General features: G+C 41.0%; 2 protein-coding genes across 2 annotated transcripts; both read left to right on the top strand.

The window, feature by feature from the left end:
- Positions 1-505: 505 nt before the first annotated feature.
- On the top strand, positions 506-9336 carry tmem67 (transmembrane protein 67). Its single transcript, XM_068735587.1, has 28 exons — positions 506-723; positions 2361-2449; positions 2588-2678; positions 2769-2868; positions 3802-3865; positions 3972-4043; positions 4127-4189; positions 4307-4461; positions 4568-4676; positions 4805-4891; positions 5132-5197; positions 5324-5477; positions 5608-5728; positions 5828-5933; positions 6091-6147; positions 6264-6362; positions 6454-6552; positions 6847-6933; positions 7046-7145; positions 7240-7379; positions 7476-7616; positions 7754-7834; positions 8009-8125; positions 8203-8319; positions 8432-8539; positions 8699-8801; positions 8896-9038; positions 9125-9336. The coding sequence occupies exons 1-28, from the start codon at positions 507-509 to the stop codon at positions 9203-9205; spliced, it is 2967 nt and encodes a 988-aa protein (XP_068591688.1). The 5' UTR covers position 506; the 3' UTR covers positions 9206-9336.
- Positions 9337-10770: 1434 nt separating this feature from the next.
- pdp1 (pyruvate dehydrogenase phosphatase catalytic subunit 1) lies at positions 10771-17447 on the top strand. Its single transcript, XM_068736026.1, has 9 exons — positions 10771-10854; positions 12546-12821; positions 12910-13077; positions 13612-13823; positions 14037-14118; positions 14565-14659; positions 14739-14907; positions 14996-15214; positions 15544-17447. Exons 2-9 carry the CDS (start codon positions 12570-12572, stop codon positions 15922-15924), a joined length of 1578 nt encoding a protein of 525 aa, XP_068592127.1. The 5' UTR covers positions 10771-10854; positions 12546-12569; the 3' UTR covers positions 15925-17447.
- Positions 17448-23035: the final 5588 nt, after the last annotated feature.

Here is a 23035-nt window from a genome sequence, read left to right as displayed (position 1 = left end):
TCGCACCTTATATCTCTCTTCCCTTCCTCCATAGTGTCATAGTTATGAATATTAGTTCATAATATGAATTTTGACTTATAAAGATAACAGTTTGGCTTTGTGTCTAATAAGGCTGATTTACTGTGATTATACTCTTTATTTTTTCATTCCTAACATAACACAAAAATGAGTTTCCATTGTGTCTTGAAAATGCTTTCCAGTTTAAAACGCATACAGTGTTTCCAGCCTTTTAAACGACTAATGAGGCAGATAGATTCCTAGTTACAATAAAGGCCTATTCTAAATAAATGTGATTATTTTTTATTTAATAGAAACTCACAAATATGTCTACACTAATATTTTCCTTGCTTTTAAGTTTTATTAATTTGCATACTTACAGTTAAAATGAAATTGGCTTACATGAACCAACAGGGGAGTTTTTTCTGACACGCACAACCTAATTTGGTCGCGACGTCATTACGCTGGGTGAAAAGGATTGTGGGTAAAAAGGAAGACCGTTGTTTACCATGGCGACGAGGACGCTACGGGGTACATACGGGATGTATCTAAACAGACACAAAGTGCCTCTAACATTATTTCTGTTAGTATACATTGATCTACTCAATGGCCAGCAGTATGCCATTCCATTTAAGTCTCCTTCAGACTGTAGCGCTGAAGAATCTTTCGATATCTCGAGTCTTTCGTGTGTGAGGTGCGGTTCAAACCAGCGAAGGAGCACAACAGGTCGGCTACCATCTTCACACCACATCACGATAACTGATTTACTGACGATGATACAACAACAACAAGTGTGACCGGTCTTACCCTTAAAACGAATGTATTTTAACTGTGAGGTTGTAAGACGGCAAAATGAGCTGGATAGCCGTTAGCTAAGCTAGGTGCAGAGCTAGTTAGCGTTAGCTAAGATATTTAAAATCAGTTCAGAACTTGTGACGACTGTTCATTCATGAAAAGTAGTCAATACTTGTTCTCACAGACAGGTCTGGGAAGTGTCTGAAACTAATATTGTAAAATGATATTATATATATTGTGAATAATATTTTCTCACATCAATGTTTGTGTATCTTTGAGACAAAATCATACAGAATAGTCAAACTGGTATTTAAAGCAATAAACTGGGTTCCACGTTCATGCATTAATCAACCCAAACTCTTCATATGTTAAAAATATTCACTATCGATTCATTTTTTTATCTGGTCTATGAAATGTCAGAAAATTGTATGTTTTCTAAAGTGATGTCATTACATTGCTTCTTTAGTCTAAACAACATTTCAAAACCAAAAGATATTGAGTTTACTATCATGTAAGCAGCAAAATGTTCATAACTGAGAAGTGGGAACCATTGATTGGTCATTGGTTTTGCATTACCACAGAAAATATATCCAACAAATATATTAAATGAAAATTAATTGTTTTGCAGAGGTTTTCCCATTTTACATTATGTTTAAATATACTCAACCTACAAAACTTTAGCAACATAGCAATGGAAAACATGATGCTTTCGTGGTTTTTGTCTGTTTACCTTGTACATGTCTAAGCTAGTCTTCTGTGGCAACATCTACCCCACCGACAGTTTATACAGCAATAGTCGCTAGGTGTTGACAGTCACTTCACTCGCCCTCACAGTCTTGTGGGAGTGAAATACTCTGTTTGTATTACTATTATTATTACTATTAACAAAAAACATGCATCTGGGATTTTTTAATTAACTTGTCATAGCTGAAGAAGCAGCACAGGCAGGAAGGACCCAAATGCAGACAGGCATATACAAAACTTCATGTTACAACAAAGATGGACTGAGAAAAGACAAGAAGAGCACAGAGACGAAATACACAGGGAAAGGAGGGAGATAACGAGGGACAGGTGACAGTAGGGCTAACGAGCAACAGGTGGAACTAATTGTTTTATTTTTTTATTTAAACCTTTATTTAACCAGGAGAGTCCCATTGAGATTAAAATCTCTTTTTCAAGGGAGACCTGGCCAAGACATAGGGCGGGGCAGACAATCTATCCATGCCATTATCCATACTACCATACTAGTTAGTATGCCAAAAAAAAACATCCCAATACATAGTATGTCAAATGTAATATGCCAAAAATGCCAGGATGCTCAACTGCATATGGTTGCATTTTGTAGTATGAAAGCCAGCATGCTTTTCTGGCTATTCTGTTTTTGGAACACAGCTAATCACATAAGCGGGAAACAAACAAACAAAGGAAGGAAGTAAAGCAAGATGAGATAACCTGTCAAAATAAAACAGGAAACAAAGTTTAACAAAAACCTAGAACTATGGCATGACTAATATCTCCGAACTCAACACTGTACAACAGCCTCTTAACTTTTCACTGGCTTTTTGCAGGACTGAGCTGCATTTGCAAGACTGGGTACCAAACTCTCACCACTGACAAGGCCTCCATTACTTGTCAGCAATGTCCCACTGACAGACCTGTATGTGAAATTCACCTATAATGTCCTTATTTGCTGTTCATCTCACATTATACTGTAGATACTGCATCTCACATTCCATGCGCAGCTTCTCATGCCATTTGTAATAATGATCATTTGACAAGTTGTCTCTCATTACAGGCAGTATCTAAAGATGGGTTTGGGTGTATTCGCTGTCCAGGCAGTGTCAATGATGAGGGGAAGTGCCAGTGCCCACCAGGAAATGTCCTGGGTGAGTCACCAATTACAGCACTAATTTATGAATTGCAAGAATGATGGCTGATTATAGATTTAAATGGCTGAATATTGGCTGTGTTTTCAGTGGAGAGAGATGTCAATGGAAACCTTTTGGATGAGGCCAGCTGTGAAATGTGTAATGGAAACTCTCCTGGTTTGTCTGTACCAAACAACAGTGGAGACAGGTACGTATCCATACCAAACTATGAAAACACTGATATATTCAGCTGTTTCATCCAGGTTGACCGTGGCATCTGAGGTCATACCTTTTTAGAAATTATATGAATATTGGACAATAAACGGACACAGTTGCACTGTTCCAACTATCCAACAATATCAACATTTCATACTCTCGACATGAGATGAAATCGTCAGGATAAAATGGATAAAGCTAATCAAGATATAGAAAATGCAAATCAATTCACAGTACTGTCCTGTGAATTGAATTATATTTACACATTATAGTAAGAAGTAGAGCACAACACAATCATGCCTGTATGATTTTAAAGGTATTTATCAGTCAGGAAGTGTTCAACGCCATCAAGTTGCATTACATTACTTCAATATCCAGTAGTTTTGGAGCTTAGTAGAAAACATGAGATCACAGCCTCTACTACTTCAATTTAGAGCATTCTTCCCCCAAATTCACGAACATTTATACTAAATGGCTGGAGTGCTCTTTCAATGGGTTATTTGATCTGCAGCATAGCATACACAATAACTCAAACGTTCAAGGGAGTATTATGGAATTTTGAATATTGGGGATTATATTTATACAAGCGTCTTATTTTCTGAGCCCGTCTTTTAATCCCATCTATAATACAATAAATAAGGACCCCTGCACAGCAAACCCACAGTCAAATGAGGATGTGAAACAAGTGCAGAATCCACTTATAAGTTATGGATTGAAGGTCAGAAAATGTATCTTCCCTGTCTTCATCCATCTATGCCTAGTAAGCACTAGTCCATGACCCTCATCACTGCAATGACAGATTGTATTCCTTAATTGACATATTTTCCCATTTAGTTTGTTTGAGTTTGTCTCTCAACGCCGTTAGTGAAGTGCTGTCAGAGTGTGTGCAGTAAGTGTTGGAACAGTCTCCAAAATTGTCTTTCAGGTGTGAGAGATGTCAGGCGTCCTTCATTAACTCCTCCTGTGTATGTGACCCTCCTAATGTCCTGGTGAGTTCTGCTGACCATCACACTCTCCTCCACACAAACACCATTCAGTTAGAGACTCATAGAATACATGTATACATCTATTGATGGTTGGCATGTGACTTTCCAGGCAGGAGGATTATGTTTTCCTCCAGGCAGCCTCTCCACCAACGTGAATCCCAGTGTCAACTATGCTCAGTTGGTGAGTCTCTATTGCTTGCTCACTTAATTTTAATTTATTTTCATGTATTCTGATTTGTGTTTTCTGCTCTGTTCTCTTTGCAGAAGTTCAGTGTCCAGTCTGCCTGGTTCTTCAAAAACCTGTACTCCTCGTCAGCAGCCTGCCTAGTAATTCCATGTCCTATTCCATGTTTCATGAATAACCTTGTTCTTGATCTAACATCATAGGAAGCCAGCTCTGTGCTCATTGTTGATTTTTGAGATTTTATGATGTTGTGGTTACAGGTCTTCTTCAACCTGACGGCGTGTCAGGCTCTCGGGAACATGTGTGTGATGAACATGCACTCCTTCAGCAGTGTCTCCACCGATGCCTGCGGTCTCTTTAACACCATCTTCAGAGCTAGAGCTTCTTTCAGCTCAACTCAAGACATTTCCTACTGGTAATCAATGCTATCATGGCATATATGTATATCTTGTGGTATCTTTGCACATTATGAATGAAACTAGCAAGGTTTCATTCCCCTATACTGTAATTTGGTTCTCCAGGAGAGTTAATCTGCCATGGCTTTACTATGGGGACGAACCGGGACTGGCCACTCGAGTGCTTCAGACCGATCCTGTTCCCATTGGGTTCAGTTTCAGAGGAAGAAACAAGGTAAGTGGTTACCTCCGGTTGTCACAATAAAATCATTGTTTTGTGATTTAACAAATTGTGCAGCAAACCTGAAATATTACCAAAACGTTTGTATTGTAGTAATTTGACAAATGCTGTTTGTCTGACAGAACACTGACATTAATCTGCTTGCCGCTGTCTATAATGTCAGAGGAGAGTTCCTCAGATGGGAACAAGTAGGAGGAGGTAATCTCCAGGTAAGATGTCAGATGACTGATGAGAAATGAGATAAAGCGTCTGCATACACGAAAGCATTATAAAATGTGAAGAGCAGCTTGATTTTCCTTGATAGATAGGTGGTAGGGCCAGATTCCAGTCATTGTTGGCCAGTAGGCCTCCACTCTTGTGCATGTTAAAAGCACAAAGTTACCATTGTTACCATAAATCATCTTCATGTGGTTCATACCAAGTATAACGCATATCTTCTGCTATTTTAGCTTTGTCCACAACCCACCACCAAACAGGCAGCAGCCTTCAGCTTTGGAACCGCTTACCAAGAAAGTGTGAGTGTTTCTTCTTTCATTTAGCTTAGAGATTGTGCACAAACTCTCTTGCAATGCCAAGTTGTAATGTGTGTGTGTGTGTGTGTGTGTGTGTGTGTGTGTGTGTGTGTGTGTATATATATATAGTGCGATCTCTCAGTAGCAGAGCTGTTGGGTACTCATCCCGAGCCATTGTTCTATGATGTGTTTATGGATCTTGGTGGAGGAGAGAACAGAAAACTTCTCCCCCTGCCTACACTGGTCTATAACCAGCAATATAATGGGCGGTTCATCAACCAAGGTGAAACTTCAATTCTGTGTGTGTGTGTGTGTGTGTGTGTGTGTGTGTGTGTGTGTGTGTGTGTGTGTGTGTGTGTGTACGCGTGCGCGCATTTTCTTTAATTCAATATTCATATTTTGTCCTTGTACAGAGAGAATGAAGAACTGGTACCTTTCTCGACGTATGTTTGTTGTCGACACGCTGAGTGGAAGAGAGAAGAGCATGAGTTCCCTGCCTAAAGTCATCCGAGTAGCTAGCAGTGTCAAAATAAGGTGGGTTCCAATGTGCACACCTCCATAATACAAAAAGAAAGAAAGTTGTTACTCCCTTCAGGCGTGGTGATGTTTTTAATAAAATGTGTGTTTGGTTAGGTTCCAGCTGGTTCCACGAACCCAAGAAGGACAGGTATTTCCTCCTCTAATGACTGTGACCTACAGAGACGTTGCCATCACGGATATCAATACACAAACAGTGACTGTGAGTTGACACACACACACACACACACACACACACACACACACACACACACACACACACACAGTCAGCTGAAAAATGGCTAATAAGTTGCTGTCTTCGTTTATCTCAAACAAGCTTTTGTCTTGTTAATGCATTGAATTCATTCATCTGTTTCTAGACAACGTTTGCTGTGGAGTACGAGATGGATCAGAATGAGAATCGCATAAAAACAGATGTGAGTAGAAGTATTAATGGTACATTTATTGTTAGATGATGTAATATGACGGATAAAGGTTACGTTCTTCAGTGATTATAGCACACAGTGATGGCTCTGATATTTGATGTGCACAGACGGCTCTAGGTGTGATGGGCGGTGTGGCCGTCATCTACTCTCTGCTGAAGACAGTCAGCTGGAAGAGGAGGATCGCCTCGCCCCTCGTTAACATGGAGGTATTGCATCTTTAACGTGTCATAATGACATTTCTTATGTCGATGTGGAGCTCGGCAGTAATGCGAGTCCCTCCCTCCTCCTCTGCCTCAGACTATGGTGAAGTTTTTGTTGTTTTATGCTGGAGATCTGGCCAATGTTTTCTTCACCGTCACCGTAGGAAGTGGACTTTACTGGCTCATCTTTTACAAGGTTAGTCTGATTTTAATGTTTAAAGACTTTAATGTTTGCATCATTATCTCATGTCTGTGGCTTTTTCCTTTGAGTCCTTTTTATTCAAACTGTATTTATTTTCCAAACACAAATTGTGTTTCTCTTGTCTCTGACTCCCAACATTTTTTTTCCTCTTTGCACTCTTTAGACATTAAAGGCAAGTCGCTTTCCTCCTTTCGCCTTCTTTGCCTGAAATTCTTCTTCACTGCATAGATTTAGTAGTGATTATTATTGGCTGCTTCCTGTGATTAATTTGTGTTTGCGTCTGTTCAGGCCCAACAGTTTGTATCTGTGCTGTTACCAATGCCTGCTCAAGAGGAGCGCTTTGTGACGTACATTGGTTGTGCCTTCGCTCTCAAGGTGAGACACTTACGTAACAGATATAAAGATGAGCAGTATTGTTTTTGAAAGCTAGGTAGGGTGCTTCTATTAGAAATATTGAATATGTATTGTTTTGTGTGCTTGTCTCCAGGCTGTGCAGTTTCTGCACAAGCTGATCCTTCAGGTGTCAATTGATGTATTCTTTATAGACTGGGAGAGGCCACGAAGCAAAACTAGCAGAACTGTGCAAGGTACAATCCTATAGTTTTTTGGAGCTTATATTCTTCATAAGAAGAAAATATTAATTTTTTTTAATCCCATTCACCATATTTGCTGCCGTTTCAGCTGCTGGTGAGCCGAAACGTGACCCCTCTCCGGTCAGTATCTGGAGAACCTACTTTGTGGCCAATGAATGGAACGAGATCCAGACCATCCGCAAGATCAGCCCGACTTTTCAGATCATTGCCGTGCTCTTCTTTCTTGAAGTACATCGTACACCAACACATGCACACTGCTCTTTTCTTTGCAGCTTTTGTTGTGTCCCTTTTTCTCATCGCTGACATGTCGCCCGTATTGTTCAGGTGCTGGGTTTCTCTAACTTAGCCCTGAGGGACCCCTGGCCAACTCTAGAGCGCTCCTCACAGGCATACACGCCCTCATACAGCTTAATGCTGCGCTACGGTCTGGCAGCCACGCTATGGCTCTGCATTGGACTTTTGCAGGTAAAACCGCTATCAGTCAATCTTATCTCATCCTTTGATCTCTCAACTCTTCCTGTCTTTCTTAAGTAATGAGATAAATACTGTATACAGTATGAATGTGGAGGGCTCCTTTAAAAGATAATCCTTTGTCTCTACAGGTGATTTTCTTCACTGTGTTTCATGAGCACTTTGTGGAAGACAAAATCCGTCAGTTTGTAGATCTCTGCTCCATCAGTAATGTGAGTAGCAGTGTGCATATTAGCCTACATTGTTATTATTGCCTTGCCTTTTGCTTTGTAAACTCTGTACTTAAAGGTGCTATATAAAAAAAGTTATTATTATTATTACATTTGAAACATTTTATCTGTCAGGACTATTTTACATATGTGTACTTTGTCCATGTTTTTATGAAGATTTCTGTGCTGCTGTTATCTCACCGTTGTTTTGGCTACTACATTCACGGACGTTCAGTACATGGGCACGCAGATACAAACATGGAGGAAATGAACAACAATCTGAACAGAGAATCGGTAGGTACACTAACAGACTACATGTTGCGACATTGTTGATTTCACGTTCTATATCTATCATCTTTTTGTGTTTCAAGGAGTCCCTGTGTGGTCAGAGAGGTCTGCTTCCAAACACAGAGATTCAGACCTTTCAAGTGTCTCTCACCAACCGCCTGCGGTTGCAGTACGACAGGATACGGGAGCAGATCGGCAGGGTCGGTGCTTTCTCTGTTGTGTTATTGATTGAGCTATAACACAGCTATTGCACAAAGAGGAAATTGACGCCCCATTTTCAATTTAAATGGTTGCTTGTCTCCTGTGCTTCAGAGGAACGGACCATCCCGGCTGATGGACGCAAGCTCGGCTAACCAGTTTGAGCAGAGGGCCAGAGGCTACCAGACCATGAACCACTTCCTGGGATCCATCATAGACCACGTTAGTACAAATACACACAAGCACATTGAACCCAGCAGAGTTTGAGTTTGATTGTATATTCATTTATGTGTTGGATTGTAAAGTATATGTGTTCTTTCCATTGACCTGAAGTATTGTGTACAGTTTGTTCTGTCTCTAACGTTGCCCTATTTACCTCAGGCGCACCCTGACATGGACTATATAGTGAAGGACAAGCTGATGTTTGAGAGGGTCATAGGGATGGAGTTCCTTGAACCCAGTGAAAAAAGCCTCTTTTACAATGGTAACGACCTCTTGGCCCAGACGAGCTGTACATTTGTGTTTGTTTACATACAAAGAGTGTATTTATATGATGTGTATATAATGTCTGTTTGCAGATGAGGCCCACTCCTTCAGTGATGTGCTGTTTTATGGAAATGAGGCCACGCTGCTGATCTTCGACACTTTGTTCTTCTGTGTCGTCGACCTCGGGTCTCAGAGCTTTGTACTTGCGGCGGTGCTTACATACGTACAGCAAATGGTCAGTGCTTGATGTATATATATACCTTATGTTGCCTTCCCTGTGCGAAAAAGAACATGTATTGAACACCATCTCATTCATTACAGATATTTTGCTTGATCCGTAACACTCTGGGAAGGAAGAACCTTGTCAACAAAACTCTGGTGGATGAGAGATTTCTGATATAAACTCCCCTGCTAGGTAATTGGTAGTGTCAGTGTTGTTTAGTGGCGTTCCTATCAAAGTTGTTTACAAGCTTGTGCAGCTATCTTTTATTGTTCTTTTCTTTACACATACAGTATTTTTGCTACTGTTTACATAGTTCTGTAAATAAACTTTTTGTAAAAATTTCAATCTTTTTATTGATTAAAATGTTTTGATATGAAGTCTTTTGAGTTTTGTTTTGAGGTCATTTTAATAAAACGCAATTTCTTCTCCAGATGGATTATGAAAATCATGGAATTCATATGATTATATGGATTAGCCAGAAAACACATTCCTTGCTTTGTCATACCATTTTTGATACTGCTATATAAAGTCACATATACCTTGATAGAGGAGAGTTTGAGTGGAGTCACATTGAAACCTTTCAAGGAAAATGCTCTGAGGAAGCAATCACAGATTATTTCTTCTTTGCCTTGCCTTCATAATTTCTATTTCTACAAATATGTGGGCTTCAATTTTTGATGTGTAATTTACAGACAGATAGCTTATTCCTATTTAAGCAGATGTTTTTGTTGTGATTAATTGTGATTAGTTTTAGCTGTCATTTAATGGGACATAATAGGACGTAAATTGCTATATGACAAAAATTAAATAAGATATTAATAAGAATTAGCAGGATGCTTTCAATTTTGCATATTCCAGAGAGACACTTTTGCAGTATTGTTGTCACACCAACATAAACATTTATCTCTTCATATATCTGCTTGTGGGATATTAAAAACTCAAACTCACCTCTATGATATTGTAGCATCCCCGGCTGAATAATGGTCTGGAGTCTTGGACTGATGGTCCATAAATCTTTATTGAACAAACCGTAAGAACTATGAAGAAAAATAAGTAAAGACAAACGTTATAGAACACTGTTTAGCATCTTCCCTATCCTTCCTCTAACATGCTACATTTGACCACAAGGCGGTGCCTTCGAGCGGAAACAGCAGTTTGTTAGCTTGAGCTGACACAAAAAACAGAAAAACCGTAGCAACTTAAAACAACATTTTCCAAAGAATGGGTTTGAACAGATACTAACCTTGTCCCCATATCAGCCAGGTGCTAAACTAACAAAACCGTAACCTTTTCCTTGTTTTTATCACTTTTTCCCGTCCCTTTAACGACTTTTTGTTTCGTACCGCATCTTACTACCTAGTTCCAGTTTTGTACCTTGAAAATAAAAGCGCAACAGGAAATGCACCGACTGCAGTGACAAAACGTCCACAATAAAAGACATAAAAAAGGAACAATCTGTTAAAATACACTACACTCTCAGAGGTCCTTTACAGACATTAAAAGGTTTATTTGTTCTGTTGTCTGTCAGAAACAGAAGATTTAATTTATGGCCAGTCAGGTCACCTTTCTTTAATTGAAAAATACAAAAAAATGCAAGTGAATAACAGCAGCCCAGACAGAACAGACGAGTAAAACAAGAGCATTTAAAAAGGCCCTTTTTTTGGTGCTTGAGGGATTGACCTGACGTCACGGCGGCTGTCAGAGCTCAGCCAATCGGCGTTCACTTTGTAGCGCTGCGCTCCACAACGATGCAGAGCGGAGGGGTCGACAGCACGGGGTCGGTGTGAAGTCATGAACTTCAATAACTTCTTCACTTCCAGCTGTTAAGGTGAGTCTGAGTGTCGCTCTCCGCTCACATGTTGACAGTTACGTCTAGAGGGCTTTACGTCTTATTTTAAAGCAGACGTTATCCAGTTCGAGATAGCTGGTGGGTGTAACCCAAACAACACTAGCTACCATTAGCATGTGGCTACCCATCGTCGTACCCATTGGAGAGCCAACATCATCTGTTAATGTCATTACCGTGGCACAGTGTGGTAGCCTAGTTCAGCTCTGACTCTGGTGTTTTGAACAGCAAGCTCAGCCAACAGCTCTGATGTTATTCTTACGTTAGCTTTTGTAGCATTGCATTGCTAACCAACTAAGGGAGACTAGTGATGTCCACTTTGTTGCAGAGCTGGGACCTGGGGCGGGCCCTCTGAGGTCTCTCTGACGCATGCACGGGTTTGGTGTTTGGGAGGATGTTTGGCTGCCCGGCTAACTTTAACACAACAGAGTCACGGACTCATTTCAGTCACTGTCTGTGCTGTTGTGTCTTTCTCCCAAACTCTCCTGACTCAAATGAGCTCTCATTAGCGTGCAGATATATGACTTAAGTGAGAACAGATTAGTAGAGATAACGTATCGCAGCCTGGAACCAGTTCAGTAGGTCATGATGACCGTTCAGAACATTTCTCAACATCCAAATGTCAGGGCTGAGGTTGTTGCCAAAGCTATTTTCAGCCCTGCTGATCTATAGTTGGAGGAGAGAGCGCAAAGTTGCAACTCAAGTCAGACGCCAGTACATGCTCTGGTGGTGCTGTATCCTAATACTCCTAATACCTCAGGACAAAAAAGTGAACTGTGCTGAAACTTCTAAATCAAAAGTCAGCTGCTGTACTTATGCACAATGCTGTATAGTGTACCTGTGTGAGGCTATGGCGCACACCCAACAAAGCTACAATAATATGACCTAGGTTTGATATTACCACACTGAGCAGGATGTTCATGATCGGGGTGAACGTGCAAGAAGAAAATATTAATCAGAAGAATTTCGCCGGATGCATTTCTGTTTCCTTTTAGGAATTAACTAGGTACACCTAACTAAAACTAATGTGGTCTAATACAACAGTCCAGCTATTAATCCAACCTCCATAAAGGTTGTAATGAAACTGTACACAAGAGTTGATTCAACTGTGTGCTCATCTTGATGGATGAAGTTTGTGGTGCAGTTGAACTATATTTTACTATATTTAGCCTGCCCTCATTAGTATAAATGTTTTACCTGCCTACATTTTTCAACTACTTTTTCCATTGCTGCCACTGATATTTACAAAAATGTAATACAATGGAGCTTTTTTTCCTTACTCTTAAAGTTCCAGTTAAATGGCTGTATTTCACCACATGGGGAATGACACTAAGTTTTGTCTAATGTTAGGCTCAATATGCATCCAGGGAGCAGAGAAAAGTCAAGTTTGTTCACAGAAGTTAAGGTTAAAGATTGGACTGTAAACAAATATTAAAATGTTCTTATTCGTATATTGATAAGTGTGGCGGGTTGGTGGTGTTTGGTTGTTTAGAGTATTTGGTGATACTAATGTATGTACCAGCTACTGTCTAACCATCTGAACTTCTAAACCTTTGCACATGTGCTCCTTCTGTTTACACAATGTTTGCTTAATGGTGCATAGAGAGACTCTGTTCTCTCTAAAAACATGCAGCTGTTGCTTTATGAGCTCTCTATGTGTGCCTCTTCAATAGGTTTGTGTAAGTGCACCTTCAGCCATGCCTGTGACATCTCAGCTGCTCAGAGCTTTGCCTCGTGCTCAGGTCTGGGCCTCCAGTCTGTTACCATGCCCACAACACCAGGCCCAGTTAGGACCCGTCACTCACCGACCTGCTTCCAGATGGCCCACTCCTATATGGCAGAGCCAGCAGCACTCACGGAGTTACCAGACAACCACGCCGCTCCGCAGCTACATCCTCTCCCCCCCGCAGGTCAACTCTATCCTGAAAGCCAACGAGTATAGCTTCAAGGTTTGTGCGAACAGAAAAAAAAAAAACATCTGGCCATCTCTACATTTAAATTTTTCATCTTACCCTTTTTTAAATGTTGTTGTTCCAGGTGCCAGAGTTTGATGGGAAGAATGTGTCATCGGTGATGGGTTTCGAGAGCAATCAGCTGCCGGCCAACGCTCCCATAGAGGACCGCCGAAGTGCGGCCACATGCTTGCAGACGCGAGGAATGCTGCTGGGTGTGTTTGATGGCCACGCTGGCTGTGCCTGTGCACAGGTAAAGCTCACTCTGTCTTCACATTCTACTTCTAATCTAGTGTTAAATACACTGTTCATTAAAATATCATTTGAGTATCCTATCCAGGGGTGAGGCACTCGACTCATATCCGATCAAGTTCTTTCAAAATCACAATTTTGATAGAAAAAGGATGTTTCTTTCATTGTCTGGTGACTGTTTTGTTCGGTTAAATATGTTAAATTTGTCTGTAATCAATACATTTTCAAACATGGTGCATGCTTAGAAGAGCCTGAAGCACCAAGACATTAAGTTTGTAAACATAATAAACTGGCTGGTTTGAGGAACAGATATATTTACTATTTTCTTAATTTTTCCCCAAAAGTTTCTACTATTTGGTTATTAAAGTTTTCCCAGAAATTCAGCAATAGGAACATACCAGTTAACCCGTTCTAAATTGAGATGTTGGAACTCACACACTTCATTTCAACATAACTTATTTAGTATTTTCCTTAGTCATTTCTATATACCCTGTTGCATTGACATTATTTTTACAACTCTCCTTCGTCCTGACAGGCGCTGAGTGAGCGGTTGTTCTACTACATAGCCGTGTCTCTGCTGCCCCACAACACACTGTGTGAGCTGGAGGCAGCGGTGGAGGCCGGCCGGGCCCTCAGTCCCATCCTGCAGTGGCACAAACACCCCAACGACTACTTCAGCAGGGAGGCTCAGACTCTCTACTTCAACAGCCTTAGGACCTACTGGCAGGAGTTGATAGATCTCACCAGGTGAGGACCGGGGAACACAAGAGGATGTACGACAAAGTTTCTTGGCTTTTCCTAACATTTCAAACTGAATTTCCTAGTACCTCGTAGCAACATGCCCACACCCACACTGACCCGTCTGTTGTTTTGCCGATTAGTGCTTTTGTCTTGATTTGTTCTTGAACTCTGGCTTCCTCTCCATGTTTCACACATATTGCTCTTCTTCTCTGTTTTCAGCCCAGGTGAAGTTCCAGACACCCGCGAGGCGTTGCTGAACGCCTTCAAGAGGCTGGACAATGACATTTCTCTGGAGGCTCAGGTAAGAACTGTGTGCTGTCTTAACATGTAACAGTGCTGCTGGTTCTTCTAAAAGCATCCTGTTTTTATGAGGAACTCAGATGTCCCAAAGCAGCTGTTTTTACATGTTTCATATGCAGATTTAGGGCCTCATTCTGTGTTTTACTCATCAAACAAACATAGTGAAATATTCCTTTAGACAACACTGCTGTGGATGAGTAGTCAACCCATCAAACTCAACATTATTATTACATCATTAAATTTCTTCCGAGTGCAGGACTTGATGAGTGCCGTCTCGCACACCAAGATACGTATTATATATCACTGTAGCCACATGGCAGCAGTGCAGAGCATCCAATTTTAACCTTTTTAATAGATTAAAGAGCTCAGCTGTCGTTCCCTCTCCATGTAATTCAAACCACATTCCATGTCCTGTCAGTAGACTCACGGTGTCATTCTACCATGCAGGTTGGAGACCCGAATGCTTTCCTGCATTACTGGGTCCTGAGAGTGGCCTTTTCTGGAGCAACGGCCTGCGTGGCTCACATCGATGGATCAGACCTGTAAGGAGGATAGAAACATGCACACATTTAAACTAAACCGACATGTCTCAGGCTTGCTTCTTCGTCTCTGTTCCTAAAGGTTCATAGCCAATTCAGGAGACGCTCGGGCGGTGTTGGGGGTGCAGGAGGAGGATGGTTCGTTCAGCGCTCACACTCTCTCTAACGACCACAGCGCCCAGAATGAGGAGGAAGTGGCTCGGATACGAGGTGAACACCCTCCATCAGAGAGGAAGACAGTTATACGACAGGTAAGACACCTACTAATCTGCACAATGTGGTTGCTGTTGCAGCGTTTATTAAAACCTCTTACCCTCTTTCTGTCATCTTCTTCCTCAGGACCGTCTGCTCGGCCTCCTCATGCCGTTGCGTGCATTCGGGGACGTGAAGTTCAAGTGGAGTATTGAACTGCAGAAGCGCGTGTTGGAGTCTGGACCTGATCAGCTTCATGAAAATGAGCACACCAAGTTCATCCCTCCAAACTACCACACGCCCCCCTACCTGACCGCCGAGCCGGAGATCACGTACCACAAACTGCGGCCACAGGATCGCTTCATGGTGACGATTCTTTGTATTCTTTGTATTTGTTTCCAAAACACAGTGATGCATGAAACTATTTAAAAAATGAGATTTATACTTTGATAATGAGACTGAATTACAATTTTCCTTCATCCTTTTCCACAAATTTCAAAAGTACATACCGCATTAGAAGATGCAATTTCTGTAAGTCAACTTTCGGCAACCTGTACAGCTGCGTGGATCTCATTTAGAGTCAAGTTTGCCAGGATTATTAACCGCCACTGAGTCTCTTCAGTTTATTACAACATACTTTCTATGTATCAATTGTCTGTTTTCTGATTCCAACTCTCCTCCGTCTGTCCCTGCAGGTGATTGGCTCTGACGGCCTCTGGGAGATCCTCCACAGACAGGAAGTGGTTCGTATAGTCGGGGAGTATTTAACGGGGGTGCACCAGCGTCAGCCCCTCAAAGTCGGAGGCTACAGGGTCACCCTGGGACAGATGCAGGGGCTGCTCGAAGAGAGAAAGGCTCGCGTGTCTTCGGCTTTCGAGGATCACAACTCGGCGACCCACCTGATGCGTCACGCGGTGGGAAACAATGAATTTGGCACGGTCGACCACGAGAGGCTTTCGAAAATGCTGTCGCTGCCCGAGGAGCTGGCTCGCATGTACCGCGATGACATCACCATTATCATCTCTCAGTTCAACCCTCATGTGATTGGAGCACAGAGGCCAGAAGGGCAGTCCTGAGTCGTACAAAAGCCGTTCCCCGAGGAATACACACACACACACTTGTGTAAATGTGTACATCTACACATCGGCACACTTTGTGGACAAGCAGGCCATACTAAGAGAACATCTGTCCAGCGGTCGGAAGAATTGTTTTAACTTAAATATATAAAGAATTTGTACGTTTGTATGCAGTGCTAGAGGAGATCTGGTTCCTCATGAAGGTAAAAGGTCTTCATTGGATTGAAGTGTCATATATATAACATGCTATTTATGATGCAAATTTCGTATACATTTCTCCGCGTGGCTAAAAAAGACGCTGTTACAAACAGATTTCTGTGCCAAAAGAGTCGACTTCCTCGTTTGCTGAAAGACGGAGCAGGGTTGAAATGATCCAAAGAGGGTGAGGGTTGAGTCTTCACGAGTGAAGAGGCCGTGGTTGATGCAGCACTGACTTGACCTGCTTCTCTTATATGGACTCTAGCTGGGCCGTACCATTATAACACCAACACTATCTTTCGCTGCTCTCTGGGGTTTCCAGACACAATCGATCTTACTTTCTAGGCTGCATCTGTTACAACTGGGGGCTGTTGCATCTGTATGTTTTTACTCCTTTGTGTATTATTATATGATATATTCTTAGTACTGTCCAAACATACACATTTTCTGCATTTACACTTCAGTCTGTGAGTATTTAGATATTTACTCCAGCACACTGGATTTCTGCTAAAACAGTGTCCAGTTTATTACTGACTTTGAGCTCAAAAGTGTTTACATCCATATTGGGTTAACAATTTAGGACTCATTTACTTTAATTACTAAATTAAAAAAATAAATTAAAGTTGAAAGATAAGATCAATTTCAGGGGTCACAAGATGATAATTGGGAAGAGAGAGAAAAATGATCTTACACAAAATGCATTTATTTAAATAAAAACTGGAAACCTCTAAAATTGGGCCACAAGCGGCTGGGAACCAGTGAGCTAGTGATTGTTTCAATTTCAAATCTAATGATGGAGCACAAAATTGGAGCAATATTTACAGACTGCAGAGTCTTGACAGGTCAAGCACTGTGCACCACTACAGGTAGACAGTAGAAGTAACAATTAAGTAAATTACTCTCTACTTATGTAATACAGAACCACTGTGGTTAATGACAGGGAAAGACTCAAAGTCAGTTTGTCTGTTAGTGAACCTCTAAGCAGACACCGTGTATGAAGGTTTGTAGTTCCTTTCCAAGCTTTGTTGGGTGAGAAGTTCATCTTGCCTTGTGTTATTTTGTCTGACAGGTCATTAGCAGTTTTAGTTGGGTTTTTATTACTCATGACAGCAAAAAAAGCAGAAGTACTCTCCTAATGTTCTCCACTAATGACTGTGTTCAAGTGTGAAACCCAAATAAATGAGCAGAATGTAAAAAAATGTTTTAATTATTTATAGAGGTCTGACAATATGTTACACAGCTTATTTACAGTTGTATGTATAAATTGTAACTTATGTGGGTTAAGTTTTGTAAATGGAACGGTTTAATAAAACACTGAATACACACCACTTGGTACTTTGCTGTGTTTTGGTTGACACAGGGCTGGCCGGTGGTGAACACACTAGCATCCAGCTAACCTACTACCACCTGGAGGGCTAGCCTGCCTCAGGGTGCAGGTGTGACTGCTTTTACTGCGACCTCGGCTGGTGAGTCAGTAGCCACAACATTTAGATACTTCACTTGAGTATTTCCATTTTCTCCTACTTTGTACTTCCATTAAACTACATTTCAGAGGTTAATTGTTCTTTTTAACACCACAGCTTTAGTTAACACGCGCTAATGTTAAACACGTGGTCGGGACAGCATCATCACCGGTAACTGCCATATAAGTGCAGAGGGCGGCCTTCAGCTAGCAAGTGGGACAAGCTCACGTGCACTAACTTAAGCTCACGTGCACTAACTTAAACGCACGCGGCCGGCCTAAGTAAACAAGACACACAGAGGTGGATATTACTTAACTAACGTTTTACCTTTCATTCTTCTGGTAATACTTAAATGCTTTTATGCCATTACAACTCCCAATGCAGGTATTCTATAATGGAGTATCTTTACCTTTTGGTATTGGATCTGAGTTTTTCCTCCACCACTGACACAAGTTGTCAGATTCACAAGACAAGTCAGTTAACTGCCACTAGATGATGATGCAGTATCAGAGGAGGTTTAACTACTCATACAAGATCCGGGAATATTCTCAAACCCTGATGCCAGATTGAGAATATTTTATTTGCAAATAATACTTTTCTTTATTAATCACATTTCCTGTTGTGTCACAAATTGTCACAAAGAACAAACTTTACTTTGAGCCAACAGCTCTTGTTGATTGTCATCATGTTGACGTCCAGAGCAACTGGTGTAACTGGTTTATAGGCAACATCCAGTCAGTTTACTGGAAATAAACATAACATTTTGGTCAGTGGTGTGCCTTGTTTCCGCTGCAACACGGATGTTTTTTCCAGGACTAGTTCGTAAAAGCAGACCGAGTGACATTTGTTAACGGAATTTGTTTACATGCTTGAACTTTTACGTGGGTTAAAGATGTAGGATGTGTAATAAAAATCATCCCACACAAACGCTGTCTCTGATATACAATATTGCAACAGAGGAGAGCTCAACACCTAATAGAATTTGGTTATCCACTAGGGGCAGTAACAATTTGTCAGGTTGAAAAATGATTTGACAAATAAGTTTTTAGCCACACAGAATTTACTGTCATTTAAAAAGTGACACATTTTTTGAATTCTTAAAAGCAGAATAGATCATTTCAGCCCTTTTTTGACATTATAACATTTTACAAATTACAGAAGCTGTCTAGTTGTTTCTTTAGAAATAGAAAACACACATAGATCTACAAAATGTCAGTAGTACATACAGTATAAGGAAGGTTCTGTCTTCTGCACTGAATTTCAGTTTTGTGCTCTGTTGAATGAAGATGGTTGAGGAAATAGCCAGAAATATCTAACATAGATTTAAATGTAAAATTGAAGATTTTTTAAAGATAAAGTAATGAAAGACTTTCATATATTGTAATGAAATAAAAGAATGCAATAATGAAAATTGGGAGAAATGACATTTTGGATTATAAATTACAATATTTATTTTCATGATTTTTTTCAAAATTTCACATTTCTTTTTCCTTCTTTCCCTTTAGACGTTTATTTTTTGCATCACTGTCAACTCTGGCATAAAGGGACTGAGCGTTTCCATATATATATATATATAAATATACACAAAGTGGTTGGGTCATTCATCACACTGTTTACGCTGTCTTTCTTCCACCTCTTCTCTTCGGCCCCTCTTTCAACTTAAACTTCTCCCACCAACTCTCCAAGTGTGTGTGTGTGTGTGTGTGTGTGTGTGTGTGTGCGTGTGCGTGTTGTTGTGGAAAGTGTTGCCAGGATACAGGCGAGGAGAGAGTGCAGACATAAACACCGGAGAGGCTCCATGTTGAGTTTGTCATCATGAAGCCAAAGCTCAGTCCACTCTGACACTGTTCTCCGTTTGGCTTTTGTAAGCTGCAGCAGACCGTTCGATGACTCATCTCAAACACGGCACATTGACAAGAAAGGATGCACGGTCATGGCAGCACATGTGACAGCCACATGTGGGAGCCACATTCAACTCTCACATGTATGCGTCATTTTCTTTTTGTGTGTTGCGGCCCCTTTGTGCTGCATAAAAGCCCACAATCACGCCAATTCATCCTTTCAGCACTGCTAACAATCTGCGACCCGTCTCCCACTGTCGAAGAGATGACTCAGAGCATCACTCTCTGCAGTACCGTGGCTGCTCAGCGACAGACTGGCAGGGCGGGAGGAAGAAAAAGACTAATTCAACAGTACTGACTATAAGCACAGAGTAAATCTTAGTGAGAAATATGAACAGAGAGAAAGTTATTTGGTACGAGCTGATGTGTGAAAAGCACGTCTTCGATCACCTGCTGCACCACGCGTCTGTCATGTACTGTACACACATGTACTGCACACACATGTACTGTACACACATGTACTGCACACACATGTACTGTACACACATGTACTGCACACACATGGACTGCTGTACACATGTACTGTACACACACGTACTGCACACACACATACTGCACACACATGTACTGCACACACATGTACTGTACACACATGTACTGCACACATATATACTGTGAACATATATACTGTACACACATGTACTGCACACATATATACTGTGAACATATATACTGTACACACATATACTGTACACACATGTACTGCACACACATGTACTGCACACACATGTACTGCACACACATGTACTGTCTTAGACCATTGTTTAGCTGAGAATGATTTTAAGGATTAGGGAACTTTTTGTAGAGTCTGTGATATTTGGCTTTGAGATACACACCAAAGTAGTTCTTGTTTACGTTGTGTTCCTCCCTTATCTCACGGAAGCCGGACAATTACAACCGGAGAGCAGCCCTTCAGAGTGTTCCTGTGTTTGTAGAGGGTGAACAAGTGTCACAGAGCTGTTCATAGAACAGTTCACTGTTAAAGACTGCACCCCTTCTCAACAGTAAAGTCTAAGGGATTTAGGTAACAACTAATAAGTCTGTCAGTGTATATTGATTTGTTTCATACATAGTTATTAATAAGGGGAGCAGCTGTGTTGTTATAAGTTAGTGTTATTATATAAGTTATTTTGAAGCTGCTCGTCCCACTACCACTCCACCCAACACACCTTAAGTTTAAATAGCTTAATAGTTCAATAATAGTAGCTCTCAACTCCAAATATATCTTAATATATATTAATAATATACTCCCTGTAGGAATGTTATAAGAGTTACATTTGTTGTTGCCATTGAAACAGTAGTCAACAATAGTGAGTTATTTAAACATTTCTGCTGTTGCATTATTTGTTAACATATGAATAATAAAGCAATGTTGATTCTTTTTTAAATTATCTTTTTTTTCACAAAATAATTAAAAAGAACTGATAAGAGTATTGATAGTACTAGTATTGATACTAGTACTATGATCAGTGACTACCTGCAGTTATTCAGAGACACTTTGCATCTTAAAAGTGTCGATGCATAGATTCTGTCCAGCTTCATGTATTCAACACATGAACCAGTGATTCACAATCACAAAGAAAAAACATGTTGAAGTAGTTTACAACTCTCTGTTAATTCAATTATAATACCGGTAAATAATGCTAATATTAAAAATATCCATAAACCCGTCAGTGATGAAGGTCACATGTTTTTACTGTAGAATAATATCTTTGTTTTTAAACTCAAATACCATTTGGAACTTCTTTTATGACGTAACTTTGATAATTTTATTCTTCTAGCTGCAGTTTTGTTAAAATCACTTAAACTTAAACAGATTCCAGTACTTCTTCTTTAGTCACCATCATGTCATACAATTGTATTAATATGATATATAATTAATTAGAGAGCAAGAAACATAGAACATTGATTTGATTTTTTATTTGATTTTGTTGATTGACAGGACAGGTGCTCAGGCGGACCGGACTCGGACTCTTGAAGTCGGGGCTCCGAACTGGAGGTCGCTGCGGCTCGACAGCATGGTGTCCCGTGGATCGACACCGGAGGGCAGGCAGCGACCTCCAGTTCCCGCTGCTGGGCCAGCATCCTGTTCCCCGGAGCCCCGACTCCGAGAGTCCGATTGTGTCCCCCCCAGGGTTTGGAAACGCTGGGAAGGACGCACGAAAACACCAAGTAAAGAAATGACTGACAACTCCTAAAAGCAGTAACGTTAGAATTCCCTGAGTAACACACTAATATCTAACCAGGATTTACATTCTGACAGACAGGAAACCTTCAATACAGTGTCTGTCTCTGTAAGAGAAAGGAGAAAGAGAGAAACTCGACTGCAACAGGTCAGGTTCACAGAGTCCGTTACCATGGTAACAGACCCAGAATTTAAGTTACCTCTCTTTCTGAAACTGAAAACTCAGAGTTTCTCTCATCTCAGGGTTAACTCACTCAGTTCTCACTAAACCTGCTTTGTGAAACAGGCCCGTTGAACTGTGTCCTGTTCCCCACACCAGTCACATGTGACATCACATGTGATGTCATACTGCACTTCTGTCTTCTTCTCCAAATGAAAAAACTGTAATACTACAGTGGCCTTCAGGTAGGGTTAGTTATCTTCAGGATTTTATTACTACTAGGAGCTACTCGTATCAATACTCTGCTCTTTTTCATGACTCAAAAATTGCTCTTAAAAACATATATACAATTTAAAGCAAACCATTAAGACATTTGTGATATGTAAGATCCAAACTTGATAGCCCCCGTATTGCCTCATAATTCCAACCAGAGCCGTGGCTCTGCACACCAGCAGTCAGATGAGAATCACCCACTAGGGGAGGGAACACAAACACAGAAACATAAACTCACCTCCAACAAACTGAATGCCGCCGGCGACGCGGCTGATTGTACGTGAGATGAGGTCAGAGATGCAGCAGCCCATGAGAGCAGTGAGGGCCACCAGCAGGAGGAGGCCGCAGCCCACGCCCGTCACCACCGTGCAGATCCTCCACTCCAGGCTGGGGATGCCTGGAGTGGAGGCATCCATGAGATTTTATTTCTCATTAATGTACACTCAGCACCCCATCTTGACAGAAAAAAACAGAAATGTAGAAATTTTTGCAAATTTATTCAAAAAGAAAAACTGAAATATCACATGGTCATAAGTATTCAGACCCTTTGCTCAGTATTGAGTAGAAGCACCCTTTTGAGCTAGTACAGCCATGAGTCTTCTTGGGAATGATGCAACAAGTTTTTCACACCTGGATTTGGGGATCCTCTGCCATTCTTCCTTGCAGATCCTTTCCAGTTCCGTCAGGTTGGATGGTGAACGTTGGTGGACAGCCATTTTCAGGTCTCTCCAGAGATGCTCAGGGCTCTGGCTGGGCCAGTCAAGAATGGTCACAGAGTTGTTCCGAAGCCACTCCTTTGTTATTTTAGCTGTGTGCTTAGGGTCTTGTTGGAAGGTGAACCTTCGGCCCAGTCTGAGGTCCTGAGCACTCTGGAAGAGATTTTCTCCAGGATATCTCTGTACTTGGCCGCATTCATCTTTCCTTCAATTGC

The sequence above is a fragment of the Cebidichthys violaceus genome, unplaced genomic scaffold, assembly GCF_023349555.1.
Source record: "Cebidichthys violaceus isolate CVI_PGR_0920_01 unplaced genomic scaffold, fCebVio1.0.p SCAF_7, whole genome shotgun sequence".
NCBI lineage: Eukaryota > Metazoa > Chordata > Actinopteri > Perciformes > Stichaeidae > Cebidichthys > Cebidichthys violaceus.
The sequence above is the reverse complement of the archived record's forward strand: the minus strand, read 5'-3'. Positions and strand labels throughout refer to the sequence as shown.